Source organism: Lethenteron reissneri, chromosome 27 (genome assembly GCF_015708825.2).
Source record: "Lethenteron reissneri isolate LAM-NWPU_2019-01 chromosome 27, ASM1570882v1, whole genome shotgun sequence".
NCBI classification, from domain to species: Eukaryota; Metazoa; Chordata; class Hyperoartia; order Petromyzontiformes; family Petromyzontidae; genus Lethenteron; species Lethenteron reissneri.
Genome location: NC_083805.1, coordinates 4,071,274 through 4,094,683, shown reverse-complemented (window position 1 = coordinate 4,094,683; position 23,410 = coordinate 4,071,274). Strand labels below are relative to the sequence as shown.

Genomic DNA, 23,410 nt, shown 5'->3' with positions numbered 1-23,410 from the left:
ATAAGGGGTTGACAGGTATGCAGCACTGTATAGTATAACACAATCTGAAATAAAACAAGTGCCCCTGCATTCATATACTGTACGGTCTTGCAGGGTAATGTTACAACATAAATAAGCAGACAATACTGCACATGCCTCCTTCAAATATTTGACCCTCGACGTACAAAAGAAAACCACTCCAAGTATTCATTTACACATCTCATCAGCCACATGGCATTCTGTGAGTGCATCATTTCACTGGTGGCATTGGTTCAATAAAGAAATCTCTGGACAGGTGTTCGACTTTCAATGTCTCATCAGCAGAGTCAGGCTGACGAGAACCAATGGTGGTTGAACTGCCAGACCTTTATAGTCCAGGACTAGTTTTGATGTTCAATGTCTCATCAGCAGAGTCAGGCTGACAAGCACCAATGGTGGTTGAACTGCCAGACTTTTATAGTCCAGGACTAGTTTTGACGTTCAATGTCTCATCAGCAGTCTGGCTTTATTGATAACCAAGGCCGGTTTTAACTGCCAGACGTTAATAGACAACCCCCCCCCCCCCTTCTCTGTTAAAAATAGTTCCTTACTTGGACACACCACAGTTCTGTATATGCAGTACATATCACAACACAACACAATTCAGTGTGTACGTTGGTGCTGTTGACTGCTGTATTGATCACCACTGTATGTGCTACTGTGCCTGCACAGGCCCGGTGTGTGTGTGTGTGCTCAATGCTGGCGTGTGAATGATTAATAATGTAATGTAGTCATCCCCATCCTCAACGTTTGGTGGTGACACGGGAGAGTGTGGAGGAGGAGGGAGGGTGAATAAATGAATGCAGGCGGATTCTAAATTAAAACGAAACTATTTCTTTTTATCAGGTAATGGCCCAGTGACCTATGCAGCTCTTTTTCAAAAGCGACCTGACCACAAATGATAGCTCAACGAAGTGGGCTTATCATCATCACGTGGGACTTTTATAGCAGCAGCCAAATACACTAAGCGCATGGTGATGTTGATTCTAAACGTGGAGGGGGAAACTGGGAGGACACGGAGAAAAATCCAAGCGACCACGGGGAGAGAGAGAGACACGCAAACTCCAAATATACAGCAGCAGGCGACACGGTCGAGATCGAACCCACGACCTCCTGTACACCAGGCGAGGTAGTTAACATCTCCTAGCCACCGTGATGATGATGATGAGAGAGAGAGACACGCAAACTCCAAATATACAGCAGCAGGCGACACGGTCGAGATCGAACCCACGACCTCCTGTATACCAGGCGAGGTAGTTAACATCTCCTAGCCACCGTGATGATGATGAGAGAGACACTGCAAACTGCAAATATACAGCAGCAGGCGTCAAGGTCGAGATCGAACCCACGACCTCCTGTACACCAGGCGAGGTAGTCAACATCTCCTAGCCACCGTGATGATGATGAGAGAGACACGCAAACTCTAAATATACAGCAGCAGGCGTCAAGGTCGAGATCTAACCCACGACCTCCTGTACACCAGGCGAGGTAGTTAACATCTCCGAGCCACCGTGATGATGATTATGACAGAGAGACACGCAGAGTCTTGATTTGAAGCTTTCGTGACTGCAGGAATCCATACTCTTTGGTTCTTTCGGTAAAGTCACGTAGGTACAAAATTAACAGACTAAAAACGATAAGTCGTACGCAAACATTACAGGGCACCCAAGTGATATAATATAGTCGAGGTAAGTACACAAATTACACACAGTGTAAGGACGCGTTAAGCGACTTACACAGTGCACACACAGGACACACTTTACAGACTCTGCACTCAGTACAGTACACTGTCGTGCACACACACACACAGCATGCTTGACTGTGTGACCTCGTATACACAAAGTGTACAACAACAATGGCACGGTACGGGTCTTCCTCTATTGTTGGTACTAGGGTCGTTGCCCGAAACGTCGTTTATTTCCCATTTGAAGACCGCATTTGCTTGTTGACGAATGTGTCGCGGGGTTGTTGTTGTTGTTTGTTCACTACTGCACGTCGTAACCGTGTGTACACACATACACACACGTGGTAGACCCTTGCACAAGGCGACACACACAGAGGGCACACACGTGGTGTACTCACGTGTAAACACACACACAGTGTGTGCTGTTCGCTACGGATACACAACGCAACAACATCAGCAACAACAACAGCAGCAGCAACAACAGCAACAACAACAACAGCAGCAACAACAACAGCAGCAGCAACAACAACAGCAGCAACAACAACAACAGCAGCAACAACAACAGCAGCCCCCCCCCCCCCCCCAAAATAAAAAAAAACATGCTTCAAATCGCTTTAAACTATTGTCATTGTAGTGCGTATTTAATGCGCCCCTGCACTCTGATGTTGTAGGAAGAAAACATGTATTAAAAAGTATATTTAATTAAGCAGAACGTATTGTCTATATTTATTTAAAGTTGCGCATTTTGATGTGACGTCACATTTCTCAAACCCCCCCTCGTCACAAATGTCTGACCCCCCCCCCCCTAGGTGCGTGACGTCATTTATGGGCGACCCCACGGGGTGACACTGCAGGGTAATCATATTAGAACCACCGCCACACAAAGGCAGTGGCTGCAGACCACGCTGCACTGTACAAGGGTCACGGCGTGGTGCACTGTACACACACGTGTCGTGAGGATACACAACACGGCACTGTACTCTTAAACACAGTACAACACACTGTACTGCACACACACACGTGTACTACACACACCACACATACACACGTGTGTACACACCACACACACGTGTTACCCTGTGTACGATATTGCACACACCAAATGCTGAACTGCAGTACAAAATACACACACGTTTATTTGGACACACATGCACGTGTATTTGTGTACTGCACTGTGTGTATGTGGTGTGTGTATACACACACACACGTATGTGTATACACACACACACGTGTACTGCACACACACATACACACGTGTGTGTGTGTGTACACACACACACGTGTGTATTTGTGTACTGCACTGTGTATGTGGTGTGTATGCACACTACACATACACACACCACACATACACACGTGTGTATACACACACCACACACATACGTGTACTGCACACACACACATACACACGTGTGTGTGTGTACACACACACGTGTGTATTTGTGTACTGCACTGTGTGTATGTGGTGTGTATGCACACTACACATACACACACCACACATACACACGTGTGTATACACACACCACACACACACGTGTACTGCACACACACATACACGTGTGTGTGTACACACACATACGTGTATTTGTGTAATGCACTGTGTGTATGTGGTGTGTATGCACACTACACATACACACACCACACATACGTGTGTATACACACACCACACACACACGTGTACTGCACACACACATACACACACACGTGTGTGTACGTACACACACACGTGTGTGTACGTACACACACACACGTGTGTATTTGTGTACTGCACTGTGTGTATGTGTGGTGTGTGTGCAGTCCAGTATGTGGTGTAAACACGATGGCAAGCGTGGTGACAGCGATTCATTCTAACCAAACCCAGTACTGTACGGGTAGGCATACCGATACTGTGTACAATGCATCGTGCACACACTACACACACTGCACACACAACAAAGAAGCCACGGTAACAATACAGTAGTACCACTACTATAGTACGGCTTACAGGCGGAATAAGACATCCCCACATGTCACCTCTAATGTATCCCCCGGTGCTGGAGTTTTGCACTCTGACTTGAGTCTGAGTCGACCTAGGAGAAGCCCAGAACAGGTTCAAGTACACACAGACAACACTTCCCATCTCTCTCTCTCGCCTCTCGTTGTGAACAATGGATAACAAAAGCGCATTTTGAAAGCCACGTTTTTCGTAAAATAGAACACGCACACACACACAAATATACTGTACTGTTTATATATCGATAAAGATATTAACACCGGAGCAAATACTGTAAAAGCTCAACAATCGAAGGGTTTTCCCGTTAAACACATCACAGGATGCCAACATCCTCCATCTCATGTGTTGATGATAAACTCACGGTGTCGTTTGTGTGTGTGATGTGTGGTGTGTTGTGTGTGTGTGTGTTGTGTGTGATGTGTTGTGTGTGATTTCTCTATGTGTTTTATGTGTGTTGCTGTTGGTGTGATGTGTGTTGTGTTGTGTGTTTTATGTCTCTGTGTGTGTGTTCTGTGTGTTGTGTGATGTGTTGTGTGTTATGTCACTATGTGTGTGTTCTGTGTGTTATGTCGCTGTGTGTGTTGTGTGTGTGTTCTGTGTTATGTTGCTGTGTGTGTGTTCTGTGTGTTGTGTGATGTGTGTTGTGTGATTTGTGTTTTATGTGTTGTGTGTGTGATGTCTCTGTGTGTGTGTTCTGTGTGTTGCTGTGTGTGTGATGTGTGTTGTGTGATGTGTTGTGTGTGTTATGTCTCTATGTGTGTGTTATGTTGCTGTGTTCTGTGTGTTGTGTTTCTGTGCGTGTGTGTTGTGTGCTTTGTGTGTCATTTGATGCGTGTGTTATGTTGAAATATGTATTGTGCTACGTGTGAAGATTGCAACGTGTTTTATGTTACTGTGTGTGTTATGTTATTGTGTTATGTTGCTGTATTATGTTATTGTGGTATGTTAGTCTGTTAAGTCGTTGCGTGTGTTATGCTACTCTGTTATGCCGCTGTGTGTGTTATGTCACTTTGTTATGTTGCTGTGTTATGATATTGTGTTATGTTGCTGTGTTATGTTGCTGTGTTATGTCGCTGTGTGTGTGCGCTCCACTCAATAGCAAACACAATCATCACGCGTCATTCGGCGTGTAACTATGAAACATCCACAATTCGGTACTGAAATCAATGAGTTATATTCTTTTATTTTTTCCTATCTACGTGACTTTACCCAGAGAAACAAAGAATATGAATTCCTGCATTCACGAAAGTTGTAAGTCAATAAAAGTGCTGTCATGTCATTTGTTTAATCTGGGGGCGAAAGCAAACACATTCACTTAATCTCAAAAGTTTGTTGTATGGCCAAGAGGCTCCTGAAACTGGATGTTTGACCAATTACTTGATAACTAAGCAATGGGTTTTTTGTGCCTTAATCAAGGAAACCCAAGTGCCTGGAGAAACCCCACAACGTTATAAAGCCCTTTGTTACAACAACCATTATCACCGGTAACAATGGGCTCCTTTAAAGTCATTGTAACGAAACAACTACTGCATGTGTAACTCTTAACGTGGCTGGAACTCGTGTGAACATGCCCCCTTTAAAGATGGAGTTGTTTTAACCCAGATTCTCCCCCCCCATACGTAACCTCCAAATTTAACCTGAACCCACAAAACAACCCTAAACACAACAGGATCACTCTGAAACCCCAACACCAACCACTGAATCTTAACCCAAAGCTAAACCGAGCTCCCCCCCCCCCCCCCAAACACTAAACTTTAGGACGAACCCTATCCCAAGTAACAGCTAACGGTGAAAACAACGCACCACATTCTTCACCATACCCACTAACACAGTGGCAGATCAGCACCCCAAAACACTGATCATATAACACGACACTTCAACTTAACCTGAACTCTGCCAATAACACTAAACCCGTGTCTCTAACCCCAAATGGCAACCTGTGTTTAAACACGCCACACTCCTGACAAGTCTGCATCCTCCCAACAGAGGTTTATATTTAGCAGACAATGTACAAGCCATGTGCTCTGCTTTTCATCCCCATTGCCTTGACGTTTTACATGGGAAGCAAGGACACACACGCACACGACAAACACATTCACACACATTGCGTACACACACACACCTAAAACTCACACCGTGTCCAAACTAAATCTCATATCAAACTCAATGTAAAACAGAAGTTTTATTTTACCCTCTTGATAACGCAGACGAAAATGTGCCCCCGCTGTGATAAAAATAAAAATCTTAATAACACGCAATGTAAGAAGAACTTTGCCAATCCACTGCTGGATGAAGGACATCCAAATGCCACGTCAATCATTGTCGGATGATCGTTTGACAACACAGCAATGGTTCAGGTCGTGGGTAGTTCATTCAATGCGAGTTGATGTGACCACAGGGGAAGTAGAGAGGGTTCCGGATATCACCGGCCACTGATGATGATGATGTTGGCTGTGACTCTAACCAAGATCACACAAACACACACATCTCGGGCAACCAGGTTATGATTGCTTTGCTTGTGAATGTGGAAATGAGTGGGACTTTGTTGGTAAGAGCGGTTCACCAAATGCACAAACCACACACACACAACAACACACTGGCAGAGAGACGTGAGATCAAATCTTCATGGAGGGCCCTGCACCCGGGAATAAAAATAATAACTGCACAGTTATTACAACATGATTAAGATTCACACATATATATACCACGTACAGTGTACACATGTGCTTGCGAACTGTGCAATATCGAGGGAAGATGACTTAATATTCATTTGAAGTGTGTGTGTGTTGATGGGTGCTTACCAACTCTTGCCCCGGCAATCATCCTAACTTACACACGAGTCTTTTGATCTTATGTTGAGCTTATGTTTGCTAAGTCAGTGGGTACACGGTGTGTTTAATAATAATACTGACACTATACACAGTACTCTGCTGCTGTAACACTGACGCTCTAACAGCATTGTGAGTCTATGATGTGGTGGGATTAAACACAGCACAGGATTACATTTTGATTTAAAGCTTTCGTAACTGCAGGGATTCATATTCTTGGTTCTTTCGGTAAAGTCACGTAGAAGGGAAATAATAAAAATATAAAACAATACAATTCTCATGACGTCTCGACTGCAACACAAGCAATCATCATCAGGTGTGAAATCCACAGCAAGAAACATTTTTTTCCCCAAATTTTCTTGCTGTGGATTTCACACCTGATAATGATTGCTTGTGTTGCAGTCGAAACGTCGTGAGAATTGTATTGTTTTATATTTTTATTATTTTATTATTTCCCTTCTAGCACAGACTCACTGTGTAACTTTGACACTCACTGTTGCGACATCACCAATGTCTCGTGTTAAATTAACAAGGAGATGGAGCATACGTGTCCCTTTAACACACGCAGTAATGCCATAGGGTAGCACCATAACAATGATTGCAATAGTAGTAATAACTTTATAATTAAAAACAAAACATTACCACACCCCAAGTGGTGGTTGTACGTCACTGCCAAAGTATTTTTTCGGTTGTTGTCATGTCCATTCGTACGTTATGCACACACACACACAAGTGATCATTTACACTGCAGGGTTTTACTTTATAGAGCACACAACACGGCAGTGGCTGCACATGCAAGCGGGCACGTGTGGATAACATTAACATCGTCGTGATTCTCTGCCGTGTCCTATCCACTGCTGGATGAGGCTTATTATCAAGAAGCTACACGTGGATTTACCGCAATGCATTACATTAAGAATTCACAAGGTGTTGGTGGGTCCACCCGTATATATAATATGTATCCCTGTGTGTCTGCTACTCTCTGCACATTATCTATGAACGAACTGTGAGTAATATTCATAGCGACAATGGTGTATACCGATCTATGTGCACAATACTGCTCAAATAATAATAATAGTCTTCTAATAGTGTCACCCGCATGGACCATGGAAGGGATTTATCCGGGGGGTACCCAAAATCAGAAATGTCAAGTTCAGGGACACGCCGGACTGTGAGATCCTTCAAAAAAGACACCGCGAAAAGTGACACCAACAGAGGAATATCCCCGGACCAAGAGACCCCAAAAAGGGACCCCCCTCAATGGCAACATTGAATAGAAAGGGGGCCCAAAGTAAAATACCCCCCCCCCCCATTGTATTTTTTACTTTACTTAAAAAAATCGACCAAAGAAAACACACACAGAGAGAGACATTGCCGGTCAAAGCGAAGACTCTGAGACTCATGAGAGATAGAGAGAGAGAGACATTGACCCATGTCTGGCTGACGACTCAGACAATGGGGGATGATCTCGGAAGGAAAAGGGGATAGGGGGACCCCCCCCCCCAAGGTGACCCCCCACAAGTGGAGCATACAACACCGCAACGACTACTCGAGACCACAACTGGAGTGGATGACCTAGCTACTAATAAAATACAATAAATACAATTTAAACGCCCACCCCATACGACCTTCTCAGCACCCAACGTCCTTGCCCGGTATATATATATTAGAAGAAACAAAACAAATAATAATAAAAAATATATTGCCAAACAACATACCTTAACTCGTGAGATGACCACCACCACCACTAAACCCAACCACGCACGGTTCTAGAACGGACGTGGAATCCAAGAGACTCGACTCGAGAAACAACAAAGAGAGCGACGATCCCAACCCAGCAAAGCAAGAGACGCGAGAACAATGGCGAGATAACAATGGCGAGAGAACAATGGGGAGAGAACAATGGGAGCAGAGCGGATGCGGTGTGGGGGTGGCTTGCTGGGGGAGAAGGATGGATAAGAGATGAGAAATATTACAAACAACAGCAGAGACAGACCCACGTGTCTCGTTGCTGCTGCTCCTGCTTCTGATGGTGGTGGTGGTGATGATGATCGTGATGATGATATGGAGTGGTGGTGGTGATGTGGAGTGGTGGTGGTGATGATGATGATGGGGAGTGGTGGTGGTGATGATGTGGAGTGGTGGTGATGATGATGATGTGGAGTGGTGGTGGTGATGATGATGATGATGGGGAGTGGTGGTGATGATGATGTGGAGTGGTGGTGGTGATGATGATGATGTGGAGTGGTGGTGGTGATGATGATGATGTGGAGTGGTGGTGGTGATGATGATGTGGAGTGGTGGTGATGATGATCGTGATGATGATGTGGAGTGGTGGTGGTGGTGATGATGATGTGGAGTGGTGGTGGTGATGATGATGATGGGGAGTGGTGGTGATGATGATGATGTGGAGTGGTGGTGGTGATGATGTTGATGGGGAGTGGTGATGGTGTTGATGGGGAGTGGTGATGGTGTTGATGGGGAGTGGTGATGGTGTTGATGATGATGTGGAGTGGTGGTGGTGGTGATGATGATGTGGAGTGGTGGTGGTGGTGATGATGATGTGGAGTGGTGGTGGTGATGGTGTTGATGGGGAGTGGTGATGATGTTGATGGGGAGTGGTGGTGATGATGATGATGATGTGGAGTGGTGGTGGTGGTGATGATGATGTGGAGTGGTGGTGGTGGTGGTGATGATGATGATGGGGAGTGGTGGTGATGATGATGATGGGGAGTGGTGGTGATGATGATGATGTGGAGTGGTGGTGGTGGTGATGATGATGTGGAGTGGTGGTGGTGGTGATGATGATGTGGAGTGGTGGTGGTGGTGATGATGATGTGGAGTGGTGGTGGTGATGATGATGATGGGGAGTGGTGATGATGTTGATGATGTGGAGTGGTGGTGATGATGATGATGATGATGTGGAGTGGTGGTGGTGGTGATGATGATGTGGAGTGGTGGTGGTGGTGATGATGATGATGGGGAGTGGTGGTGGTGGTGATGATGATGTGGAGTGGTGGTGATGATGATGATGTGGAGTGGTGGTGGTGATGATGATGATGGGGAGTGGTGATGATGATGATGTGGAGTGGTGGTGGTGATGATGGGGAGTGGTGGTGATGATGATGCGGAGGGGTGGTGATGATGATGATGATGTGGAGTGGTGGTGATGATGATGATGATGTGGAGTGGTGGTGGTGATGATGATGTGGAGTGGTGGTGGTGATGATGATGCGGAGTGGTGGTGATGATGATGGTGATGATGGGGAGTGATGATGATGGTTATGCTGATGGCGCAAAAAAAAAATCGAAGGTGGCACACGTTGCTGCCACCACACCGCCACTGGGGTGATGACGGTACCGTCTGGTGGTGGTTAGCGGGGCTGTCATGGGAATGATGATGGTGATGATTGGGATGATGATGATGGGGATGTTGATGATAGTGGTGGTGGGGTGGGGGGGTGATGTCAGTCGGTATTGACCGTGAGCTCTACGACCCAGCAGCAGTGCCGGGCAGCGTGGCTCCTTCACGGCCACGGCCACCATGTTACCAACAATCAACCATCATCGCCAGCAGCATCATCATCTCTCAATCATCTCTCTCAATCATCTCTCCCAATCATCAATGGATATGGGGGGGGGGGGGTCCCACCATCACTCTCAGAGCGATCCGCAGGAAGGACGAACACGAATCCTGCTTCTGTTGTCTGCCCCCTCCCCCCCCTCGGGGTTCTGTTTCACATCTCCCCGCCGCTCTCTCACATCGCCAGCGAAATAAAATAACAACAAACCCAGCGCCAAATGATGGTGGTGGTGATGGTGGTGATGTCGGGACCCTCCCCACCATCATCACCACCGCCTCCTTCTCCTGTCATCAACGGCGCGTCTCCATCCTCGTCCGCTCCATCTCATCATCCATGCCATCATCCCCCCCCTCCTCCATCCCATTATCATCATCCTTTCCATCCCATCATCATCACCACCATCATCACCATCATCATCATCACCCCCTCCATCCTCGTCCGTTCCATCCCATCATCATCACCATCATCATCATCCTCCATCCTCATCACCACCATCATCACCATCCCCTCTATCCCTCCCTCGCTCGCTCGCTCGCTCGCTCCGCCATGCCCCATGCCCCGGGGCCCGTGCCGCCACAACAACAACAACAACCACCACCACCAACAACAACAACCACCAACAACAACAACAACGCGGACCGACCTGCAGCCGCTGTAGATCAAATTTCTTCCAATATTGGAGCATCGATCCTTCTCTCTCCGCCATCTTGAGGGACACGGGACCGACGACGACGGTGATGGTGGTGGTGGTCGCTCTATCGCCCGAGCTGTGATGGTGATGATGGTGGTGATGGTGGTGGTGGTGATGATGGTGGTGGTGATGGTGGTGGTGCAGCAGCAGCAGCAGCCCGCCACGTTGTGCGCCGCGCACCGACTCGGCTCGCCCATTAAGAGACGTCAAACTTTGTTTTGTATCTTTCCCCTTCTCTCTCTCTCCTCTCTCTCTCGCCGTGTGTGTCTCTGTGTGTGTCGGTGTGCGGCTGTGTGTGTGTGTGTCCACTCTAGCTCATTATCTCTCTCTCTCTCCCTCGCCGTGTGTGCGTGTGTCGGTGTGCGTCTCTGTGTCTGTGTGTGTGTGCTGCTCCTCTCTATTCTCTCGCTCTCTCTCGCCGTGTGTGTCTGTCTGTGTGTCTGTCTCTGTGTCGGTGTGTGTGTCTGTGTCTCTAGCTCATTCTCTCTCGCTGCCTGTGTGTGCTGTGTTGTGTGTGCTGCTCCCGTTTCTTCTCTCGTTCTGTGTGTGTCTGTCTGTGTGTGTGCCTGAGTGCGTGCACTCTAGCTCATTATCTCTCTCTGTCTGTGTGTTGTGTGTGTGTGCTTCTCCTCCCCCTCTCTCTCTCTCTTGCTTCTCTCGCTGTGTGTGTGATTCTCCCTTTAGCTCTCCCGCCGCGTGTGTGTCTGTCTGTGTGTGTCTGTCTGTGTGTGTCTCTCTGTGTGTGTGTGTCTGTGTGTCTCTGTGTGTGTGTGTCTGTCTGTGTGTCTCTGTGTGTGTGTCTGTCTGTGTGTCTCTGTGGTGTGTGTGTGTCTGTGTGTGTCTGTGTGTCTCTGTGTGTGTGTCTGTCTGTGTGTGTCTCTGTGGTGTGTGTCTGTGTGTGTGTGTCTGTGTGTGTGTCTGCGCCTGTGTGTGTGTCGGTGTCTTTGTGCTCTATCTCATTCTCTCTCTCCACCCGTGTGTGTCTCTGTGTGTGTCTCTGTGTGTGTGTGTGTCTGCGCCTGTGTGTGTGTCTCGCTATCTCTCTGTGATTCTCCCTTTAGCTCTCTCACTCTGTGTGTGTGTGGTTGTGATTCCTGCTCCCTCTCTCTCTGTGTGTGTGTCAATAAATGTCTCTCTCCCTGTGTGTGTGTGCGTGTTCTTGCCCTTCTCCCTTGCCGCTCTCCTTGTGCGAGAGATGTGTTCTCTCTCCCCGTCTCTCTCTCCCCGTATCTCTCTCCCTCTCTGTGAACCTCTCACTTTGTGTCTCGGATGTGCCGTCCTACATTTATCTCTCCCTTCCTCTGCATGCCTCCTCTGGGTGTCTGTCTCTTTATCTCTCCCCCCTCTCTCTCTCCACCTCTCTCCTCTCTGTGTGCTGCTGCTGCTGCTCTCTTTAACTCTCTCTTTGTTTACGATCAGAGGAAACAAGAAGATGCTCGGTTTAGTCGGCACTTTGCTTCGTTCATCATTTATTTGTTTTTTTCATTGCTTTGCTTTATGTACTGCCCCCCCCCCCCCCCCCCCCATATTTTTTAATGAACGTTTTCCGTGTTTTCCATTTTGAAACAAAATCAATCTGTGCTACTTTCTTCGTATAGACACAAACATCAACACGAAGAAGCACGCTCTGATCCTCCTCCTGAGCTCTTCCCTATCTCTACTACCCGCCTCTCTCTCTATCGCTCCTTGTTATGGGTTTGCTGGTGACTTTGTGTATTTCGTACCAGAATCGCCTCCAGTGCTGTTTGCTGCTGGCGGCAATAAAAGTTGTTTAAAAGTCAAAAGTCTTTCGCTCTCTCTTTCTTTTTATCTCTCTCGCTGTGTTTTCCACTCAAAGTCGACATCTCTTTATTGCTGCCTCTCTCATTCTCTCACTCTCTCTCTTCATCGATGCATGTCTCATCGATGGGTGTCTCGTGTCTTTGTCTGGATCAGGGATGGGCAAGAGACGTCAATACATCGGTGACATCGATACTTTGGTTCCCGATACATCGATCATTTGACGTCAATAGTTTTCGAGCGATCCCTCCGATAAACGTGGGGACGTCGATGATTTGGTTTTCACGCCCTCTCTGAAACAAAAAGCGTCCGTATATTTTTTTCTTTTAATACTCATTAGATGAAAGCAATCCTGTTCCATCTCCAACCATATGTCCTTGGGCGTGTGTGTATATACTTGCACACGATATTGTAAGCAGGTTCAGAGTGAGTATTCTGGACAGGAGGCGTAAGGCTGCGTGCAACAACCAAGCAGCCTTGCACCTTTGTTATAGTTGCATACCAATAGTGCAGCTACACAGACCATTATTACACCCCACACACACACATATTGGTAGAGTAGAATTGAGGTTGAGTGTTGACGGTTTGCAACAATAACAACAACAGCAGCAGCAGTCGCAGCCTCCTTTATCCCATTGTTATCCCTCCACCCCATCAATGAAAGTCGACACAATTCTTAATTCACGACGATACATCATCGAGAGGAGCGTAACTTTCCGTTGACACTGAAACACCAACCACATTGTAACCTTCATATTCTTCTGCCTCTCGATGATATTAGATGTTTTTGTTTGCTATCCTATTATTCATCTTCTTTGTTCTTTCGGTAAAGTCACATAGAAGGTGCTCGCGAACAGCACTTGCCCCAAAAGTTTGCCAAGGCTATACGGAGGATCTTTATTTTGCCTTTCTCTCGCTCTAGATCAATGTGGCTTATCCCGTGTGCATCCCTTCGATCTGCTTCTCTTGTTAATTTCTCTCTTATGATGTTTTGTATCAGTGTAGGTGGTGCCACGGTGGCTAGGAGATGTTAACTACCTCGCCTGCTACACAGGATGTCGTGGGTTCAATTCCGACCCTGATACCTGCTGTGTATTTGGAGTCATCACGTCTCTCTCCCTGTGCTCGCGTGTATTTTTCCCCGGGTCCCCCGGTTTTTCCCTCCACATTTAGAATCAACATCTCGACGCGTTTAGAGAATTTGTCTGATCTAAATGTCCGCATGATGATGATGATAAGCCCGCTTCGTTGGGCTGTCATTTGTGGCCAGGTCGCTTCTGAAAAAAAGCTACATAGTTCAGTGGGCTCTTACCTGGTAAAATAAAAATAAATAAAGTTTAGTTGACTGTGCACACATTACATCAAACTGCACGCAACACACCACCCAGAGCAAGATTTATTCTCATGAGATGTCTCCCGTCTCGCACACACACACACGCGGCCACTAAAATTGACCACACGCGCGTGGCCAAGCCAGATGTTGCAGGCGCGGGACTGCGCTATAGCCAAGCGATGGCGACACAGTTGCAGATTATTGAATCCATTTGTGTGGGGGGGACTATGGGTGCTGGCCTCTCGTGCACGTGGAGGTTGTCCTCCGATCCTTGTCCGTTTCCACTCCGAACGTGGGAAGCCAAACGTTCACGAACTGAAATTCGTGCGGATGAACACCACCACGTGCGTGGCAGGCTCCTCCTGGACAGAAAATAAAAGCGTATCGAAACTCGGTGATGCTTTCCTGGCTAAAATAATTGTCATTGTTATTTGTACGCATGCACGACGCGTAAATCGACAATGTGGAAGATACGGGCTGGTTTTATTTGTCTTTACGGAAGGGGCGAAGGTTACGTGTATTGTGGTCACGAAAATGAATATGAAAATTCAACACCATCAGCAGCATCATCATCATCATCGTCGTCGGCAACATCACCGCCATCTCTGCTAAGAGGTCACGACCACCAGACGAAGCGCAATTAGTTATCCTAATTGCGTCACGCGGAATAAATTGCCAATAACAATCGCAGAGTCGAGCGATTAAACTCGGACGTCACGTCGCATGAATGTAGGTACGTGTGAATTACACTATCACGTGCAGTACTGTGTATTGTATGCAGTAGACGGACACTGTTTTGGGCAGTGAGGACTTCGTTCGAAGACTTCCCACCACCCTAGGCCGAGGAGTTGCGTTGAATTCACGAAGAGCGCTGCATGCAGAAAACAGGATAGAGAGGCACAGAGAGAGAGATGATAGAGATGGACACACACACACTGATAGAGAGTGCCGTACCCATAGAGGCAAACAGGAATATATAAACTTTTAAACTAAACTATTTCAGCTCAACGAATTGGCTCATCATCATCACGTGGAAATTGATAGTAGCAGCCAAATACTCTAAACGCGTATTTATAAATGTGGAGGGAGTGTCGGGGTCGGGACCGGGATCGAACTCACGACCTCCTGTATACCAGGCGAGGTAGTTAACATCTCCTAGCCACCGTGACGGCCCAGTGATGAGTGCACCAATGGCATTTGCGAGCATTAGGTGTCTGTGTGTGTACTGCCACTACGAACCCGACCACCGCCTGAGTTCGATTGCCGGCTAGCGCCAGTACCACGGTGTTATCCGAACCGTTCCTGGGCCTGCCTCCTCCTCATCTGTGTCTAGATCTACTCTGCCTACAATGAATATACTGTGCCTGCATGGTGCGGTATGTCAAGGAACATTAAAGTGGGTTCTCACTCGCTGGCACCAACACTTGGCTCCAACAGTCTGCGCAGGAGGCTGTGCGGGGCTGTGTGTCCGTGTGTGTTTTGATGGGTTGTTTGGGTCATGTAGCCCGCAATTCCCAGCCACCGCATGCCCGGCCACCGCATGCCCCGGCCACCGCATGCCCCGGCCACCGCATGCCCCGGCCACCGCATGCCCCGGCCACCGCATGCCCCGGCCACAGCATGCCCCGGCCACAGCATGCCCCGGCCACAGCATGCCCCGGCCACAGCATGCCCCGGCCACAGCATGCCCCGGCCACAGCATGCCCCGGCCACAGCATGCCCCAGCCACCGCATGCCCCAGCCACCGCATGCCCCAGCCACCGCATGCCCCAGCCACAGCATGCCCCAGCCACCGCATGCCCCAGCCACAGCATGCCCCAGCCACAGCATGCCCCAGCCACAGCATGCCCCAGCCACAGCATGCCCCAGCCACCGCATGCCCCAGCCACAGCATGCCCCAGCCACCGCATGCCCCAGCCACAGCATGCCCCAGCCACCGCATGCCCCAGCCACAGCATGCCCCAGCCACCGCATGCCCCAGCCACAGCATGCCCCAGCCACCGCATGCCCCAGCCACAGCATGCCCCAGCCACAGCATGCCCCAGCCACCGCATGCCCCAGCCACCGCATGCCCCAGCCACCGCATGCCCCAGCCACAGCATGCCCCAGCCACAGCATGCCCCAGCCACCGCATGCCCCAGCCACAGCATGCCCCAGCCACCGCATGCCCCAGCCACAGCATGCCCCAGCCACCGCATGCCCCAGCCACAGCATGCCCCAGCCACCGCATGCCCCAGCCACCGCATGCCCCAGCCACCGCATGCCCCAGCCACAGCATGCCCCAGCCACCGCATGCCCCAGCCACAGCATGCCCCAGCCACAGCATGCCTCAGCCACAGCATGCCCCAGCCACAGCATGCCCCCAAGCAGCTTCTGTTTGGCCGCATAGAGGGAGGCTAAACGGGCACGGCACGGGCTGGAGAAGAGATGGAGCTGATGCGGTACAGGAGGATGTGGAGCTGAGTGGACTTGACGATGACCGGTACCAGCGGTGTCAAGATCGGCCTCTGTGGAGGAGGAGGCTCGTGAAGGACGCTGCTGCTGCTGGAGGGCAGAGGAGCGACGCTCACAACAACGAGCGGAGGGCCGTGCGGATAAAATACAGCATGTTGGCACAGTAGGGGGTACAGCTGGTGGTGCATCTACCGATCATCTCAGTCGGCCAACTCGTGGCACCTGCTGAGTCTGTCCCGAGACCTCCTCCTGCCAGCAGCAGCGAGCCTTCGACTCTTCACGTGATAACCTCAAAGTGCACCTAGCCTGGCACAGGCGCCGTGGTTGACGTCACCGTCACTTCGTGGCGAATGGCGACTGTTGGTTTTCTTTGACGACACAATGGTGCGTACACGTGCGAAATAGACCAGTTTCAGCGGGGGGAGGGGGGGGGAATTGCTTGTAAACTGGGCCCCCCAATCAAGGCAGTATAAAGACCCCAGTGGCCGTGAGCACCTTAGGCTGCGATAAATATTCTGTTGTTGTTTACAATGTGTAATTGCACAGAGGCCTCCGAGCCCAGTTAACGAAGAGCAAACGCTGACCTCTTAATACGACGATCTGCAACAACAAAAACAACTTCTTAGGGTGAAAAGTGTACTCGTGCTTAACCCCCCGGTGAGCGTGGTTTTTATTTTTTCCCCACTTAGTTTAATTCCTCGTCCGTCAACATTCAGTTTCGTGAGAGCCACGCTGCCAATTTGCCGGGGGTGTGATCTCAGATTTCTTGAGTTTTGTAAAAAAAAAGATAGCACCGATCTCGACTGGGGTTTTTTTGTGTGTGTGTTTGCCGGTGGTTTACCACGTGTTGTCCGACGTTTCGCCCCCACGTGGCGGAGAAGAAGTATATATATACACACATGTAGCACAATCGCGAAAACGCCACGAGGGATGAGTGAGTTTAATTTGCCCAACAGATGGGATGATCGGTGGTGATGCATGCGCGCCTCTATTGTTTTGTGATTTTGGCACATTTAAAATTAATTGTTTTACAATTACTGCCCATCATACAGTATTTGGGATTGTCAATAGCTCTGCAGTTCGCGTATAAGCCAACATCATCATCGGCCGTGATCAATCCACTGCTGAATGAGGGCCAGCAATTAAACCGCAGTCAGTTGGACCCATGTAACATTGTGCTTTAAAAAAATATTCTACACTCGTCTAGTTATTTCCATTCGTAACCCCAGGTCTCCCTTGTGAGTGAGACTTACAAACTCATTGGGGCTCTCACCCCCTGTATTAAATGTAAAGGAACTCTGGGCCAAAGTTGGCCGGGTGCTGCAACGTGGAACTTTACAGGTCGATAAATCGGCCCGGCTGTAGCTGGTGTCGCTGCTTTTGTTCGCAGAGCTTCGCGGTTCGACTCTAGCGGCCGCCCTGATTATTCCTGCGGTCTGTATTATTAGTCTATTAATTATACTGTACTGCTGCGACTGGACACCGCCGCCTGTTGCTCAGTGGGTGTTAAATATCTCCTGACGTCAATCGCAAGAATAGGCCATTGTGTACCCACTTCATGATCCAAATTTAGCGATTTTGAAAAATGACACCGCAAATTGATCAATTGGGACTACAGTAAACACGTAGCTATCATCGCCCCCCCTCACCACCACCACACCCCCATTTACTGCTAAAACTTAGCAGGACCCTCCTGCCGAGGAGTCGTGATACTCGACAGGACTCCCCTGGGTTAACGAGAACCGTAACTGTGTCCGCGTAGATGCGTAGCTGCAATCGGGTGTCCGGGCTCCTTACAACGGTGCCCGGGACCGAGGGGGCCTTAGACGCGGGGCTATAAGGAGGGACGGGGAGGGTCCCAAGACGCAGCGCTATAATAAATAAGAAAATTGGGCCAGGGAGTTGGGGGAGGCATTTAATTCGTTGCAACAGGCACCATGTCAACCACACGATGGTACGAGGGCATCCAGAGAGTAGAGTGGCTTACGGCCTTCTGATGAGCTCCAATGCCACAAAACCTGTGGCCATAAAAACAATTTATTTCTTCCGCACACTGAAATGCATCCACAGAGCGGAGTGGCTTACGGCCTTCTGATGAGCTCCAATGCCACAAAACCTGTGGCCATAAAAACAATATATAGTTTTTTACGCACACTGAAATGCATTCCTCGCTTCGAAACATTACACAGCATTTACACATATTTTGTTCCGTTTTTGGAAATATATTCCACGTGATTATTATTGTTGTTGTTTACACGAGCCGCTTTGTCTAGCCACTGCCATCCTCGTGCTGTGTCGGTCACGGGGGGATTAATGGATAATACTTCACCACGTTGGTCAGTGGCAGTTGGTTGGGAGCGGGGGGCCTCGTTGGACCGCCACTGATGTGTTCGTAGTGCAGTGGAATGGGTCGCCACTCAACCCCATTATCAATGTGTGTAACCGCTAACCGGTGTAATGAAATGACTCGTCTAGTAATCTACAGTGTACGGTACTAGTATGCTCGTTACTTCAGATATTAAATAACTATCTGGCAACAAAACTGACACCTTTTTACAAGGAGTCATGTTTGCATAGACCGCAATACCTGCAGACATAAATACAAACAAAAGACATAACTCTGATAATGTGCACTGTCCTTGAAGTTGATTGGTCCACACCCGAGACAGCTTTCCTTCGAGCCTAGTCTCACATGGGTTGGACCAGAAGACGCCAAAAGGCGCACAACTCAAAGACAATGCACCATCAGAGTATGAGAGCTTAGCTTAGCTCTCATACTCTGATGGTGCATTGTCTTTGAGTTGTGCGCCTTTTGGCGTCTTCTGGTCCAACCCATGTGAGACTAGGCTCGAAGGAAAGCTGTCTCGGGTGTGGACCAATCAACTTCAAGGACAGTGCACATTATCAGAGTTATGTCTTTTGTTTGTATTTATGACTGCAGGTATTGCGGTCTATGCAAACATGACTCCTTGTAAAAAGGTGTCAGTTTTGTTGCCAGATAGAAGGGTAAAGAACCAATTATCATATTTTTACTGGCAAATCAGGTCCCCATAGTGATTAAATAACTAGTTTAACTAGTGCCACGACACGATTAGGGTTTATTTCAAACTTTTTGAGCTGCGTTAATTTCGCCGGAATTACAGAATCTCCAGTAATTACCCGGCCGCAATTGAGTTGGAATCTTTTGGCCACGTCTCAACTCTGAACTGGAACTTAGTTGCTCGCCAAATCAAGTTTCAAATTTCATTTATTAGGTATAGCCCTGTGAGCCATGCGGCTCTTGAGTCGGATGCAACCGCAACAAACAAAATATGAACATAGAACATCCCAAAGCGACGACGCGCAACAGAAACATCCTGGAATAAACCAGCAAATATCCACACAGACGAGCGTGTCGAGGACACGGACAATCGCCGACCACGACCGACGCAGCGTGGGTGAGGCCTTCGCCAGGCAGTGCAGTCACATTTGGCTCGACGTCAGTGCCGGATTAAGTTAGTTGCGTGGCCTGTAGCATATGTTATAAAGGAACCCTAAATATTTTTTAAAAACACATAAATATTGAAACACAATTTATTTTAAACTTGCGTAGTAAAGTAATTGTATTTTTTTCATTTGCTATACAGCCGCATAATACGACAAATCGGTAACCTTAAACACCCAGTCGTTCATAAAACTTGAAGGCGGTATAGTACTATAGTAATAGAGCAAGTGCAGAATCACTGAACCGGAATTTATAGCTTGAGAGCATTTAGCGCAGGGCACTTGAAAGTGCGGGGCCTGTAGCATGTGTAGCTACTTTTGCCTCCGGGATAATCCGGCACTGCTCAACGTTTTAAACAAGTGGTTTGATACAATTCATCCGAGATTTCCATAAAACGACCTCGGTCGTGGGACGGAGGGAGGAGAGTTCCACGCGCGGAGTCACTCTGCCACCTGGCTGAGACACGAGGTCCTGCAGCCTCCACCACGTGGGTCAATTGTCCACTCTCCATCCTGAAGGTTTTCGTAGAGGCCCGTACATGTCAATCCGCTGCTGGACGAGCGCTTCCACGTGCGGTCGTGGCGATTACTTGGTCGGTTTTGTTTTTTTCTTCCACCGCGTTGGTCGCTGCGTTTGTTGGGGGTTTCGCTCGCGACTGATCTGACGTTGCTGTGGACGGGGAACGAACTCGTGCGCTCAAGCGCTGCGCCACTGCTCCCCCACTTGGCTGAACGCGGGACATCAACGTGGCTTAGGTGAGCCTGAGACGGGTGAATCTCCGTGGGGTTCACGCCCGAGTGGAAGTCCGAACATTGAACCACGGCTCCCCCACTCGCTCATTCTCTCTGCCGGCAATTAACCCGAACATTGGGATCTCGAGAAGCTGGTTAAATCACATGAATCCTTTGATATAAAAAAAAATACAATCTATCTCAGCAAGGATGTGGGTTGTTAAAAGCACACAAAAATAACGTGTACTAATAGTTATATAGATGTCACATTTAAATTAATTCTAACCTGGCTTTTAAATCAAGGACGCATATCAATCTGGCGGGCCCGTAGAAGTGGGGGGGGGGGGGGGGCTGCATGGCGCTGAAGGCTGAGCCCCCCACTCCTAAATTTTTATAGATCTAAAAAAAGATTGGTGCAATTGTTAACACCGGTACTAAAGGCTGCGACGCCTACCATCCTCATCCACGCAGACAGATCCAGAGCAGAGTGCACGACGTTGCTCACTCTGCCCTCGCCACGTCGAACATTTGATGAAAGTTTATGATTCTGTCGTCAACCGAATTTAGTTCTTTGTCCGCCCCCCAACCCCTCCGCTCTTCAGACAAGGTCACTCTACAGGGCTGTTGGTGGATCATAGCGTGGATCAAGGGTGGCACAGTCGGGTTTTTTACAATCGGGTTTGTCTTTTTATATTAAACCCGATCATCTGAGATTGGGAGAAATCCGGTTTAATTGGTTCTAATTGCAGAACCGCACTTCGCCAACTTCTCAACGATGGGCTTCATCCATTCCAAGCTAAGGAACTCACTAGCGCCCACGATTGTGGAGAAGCTCGTGTTCATCAAGACCAACCTGCCCGCCGCATTCTACGACTACCCCGTGCCCGACGGCCCCCCGAGTATGATAGCAGCAACGACGAGGAAGCAGCCTAAGCCTTGGATCAGAGTTTCGTATTCATTAAACCAGGTTTTAATTCCTCTAAATCGGGTTTAATTGTATTAAAGAAAAAACCCGATGCCTGCCGCTGGAAAAATCGGGTTTTTTCCAACCATGGCGTGGATTGACCAACGACGACTTCTGGGAGATGCGTCAAGGTGGCAAGATGTTCGCGACCTCGCTTGGTATGCAGGAGGTCGTGGGTTTAATCCCAATCCTGACACCTGCTGCATGTTTGGAGTTTGCGTGTTCTGCCCGTGGTCGTGCGGATTTTTTTCTCCGGGTCCTCTGGGGTTTCCGTCCACATTTAGAATCAAAACGAAGCGTTTAAGAGTATTTGGCTGCTAGACATTTTTACAAGATGATAAGTCACTTCGTTGAGCTATCATTTGTGATGGGGCCAGGTCGCTTCTGATACATGAGCTGTATAGCTCAGTGGGCCTCGCCTGGTAAAACAAATTCGTTTAAAATCTGTATCCAACACAGCGATGTTCCGTGCTGAAATGCAATTAGTAATTGTATAACGTGATGGCTTTAAACCGTCTACAGATGAGACGTTATCTTCCGCCGATGGGTTCAAACCTTGGCATGCTTCGTGTATCTCCCTTGTAGCCCAGGTGGGTGTTGTCAGACAGAACAGCAGCAAGTTGGATTGAGGTGAGAACGAGTCGTTCGAAATGACGATGACCGATGTGCAGGATTAATAAAGGAGCAATTCAGTCGTTTCGTTTGTGCATTGCAGGATCGTTCGAGTCGGCAACGGCCCATTGATGCATTCATGCAGCAGTGGAATGAGCATGGTAGACGACGACGATGATGAGGATGGCGATGTTAAGACACAATTTACCCAAAGAACGCCGTGCAGAGGGCGGACGGGCCCCGAGATGGATATTAGCGGCAGATGCTCCATGCTCGGTAATTAAAACGTGGGATTCGTCACTCCCGACGCTTATTTATTGTTGCCACGACAATGTGGAAGATTGAAGACTGTTCGCAAATTAAATTGCGCGGAGGTAGCGGCATCTGTCACGATTCTGGGGAGATAAATCTAATCCATAATATAACGTTTTGGGTGTACAAGTCACAAAACTTAACTTATCTCCCCCCCCTCCACCTGAATCCAGTCATCACTCGCTGGTGCATCATCATCATCATTGCCGTCTTGTCTCGGTTGGATGTCACGATTATCCTAGACACTTGTCGAGAAAGGGGGATTCAATGCCTGTTAATTTGATACGATCGCACCAAAATATGAATCTAGATGCACAGAAAAAAAATCGAGTGTGGCACCGAGATGAAATTGTGAATATGGAGGCCAAAAAAGCCTCTTCGAATCTGACAATTCGTTAAAATATGGACCTGATATAAGTGTTAATAGCTATCTCTATCCACAGCAGAATTTCCTATCAGGAGTGTTCTTTAGAAATGAAACCTAAATGTTTCAAAGCTCAAGAGCATTAAAAATGAATTAACAACATTTTGTACAATTGCTGTGTCATCAATAGGGAATCGGGGTTGATGTGACTAACCTGCTACACTTGACAATCCGGTTTAATAATAGTGTTTGTTTAATTCGACATCATAACCCATGACCATCGGAGTGCTGCAACTCGTCATGGTGGCATGTTCATTCCTTCACCATGAAGGTGGTGCTACTACTGTAGCACAACCCGGAGTTGCCCAGAATGGATTGCAGTCGACTCAAGTGAGATTTCACCCAAACTATAATCAGTGTGACCCAACATTCTTAAAACTACATACATTCTGGTTACGCGGCATGGTGTTCACTACGTCTCCTGCTATACAGGAGGTTGTGGGTTCGATCCCGACCCCATGTATGTTTTGAGTTTGCGTGCTCTCCCCGTGGTCGCGTGTAATTTTCTCCGGGTCCTACGGT

General features: G+C 48.3%; 1 protein-coding gene across 9 annotated transcripts in view; it reads right to left on the bottom strand.

Annotated features, from left to right (window-relative positions):
* LOC133348392 (homeobox protein cut-like 1) overlaps positions 1-11,444 on the bottom strand; it is a 195,416-nt gene extending 183,972 nt beyond the window's left edge. For 7 of the 9 annotated variants that reach the window (XM_061561171.1, XM_061561176.1, XM_061561177.1 and 4 more), the window contains exon 1: positions 10,748-11,444. In XM_061561171.1, coding sequence (XP_061417155.1) covers positions 10,748-10,810 — 63 coding nt within the window. In that variant the 5' untranslated portion in view covers positions 10,811-11,444. Of the gene's footprint in view, positions 1-8,238; positions 8,256-8,520; positions 8,553-10,747 lie in introns of those variants that run through there. The other 2 variants (XM_061561183.1, XM_061561185.1) reach the window with 2 other exon arrangements.
* Positions 11,445-23,410: the final 11,966 nt, after the last annotated feature.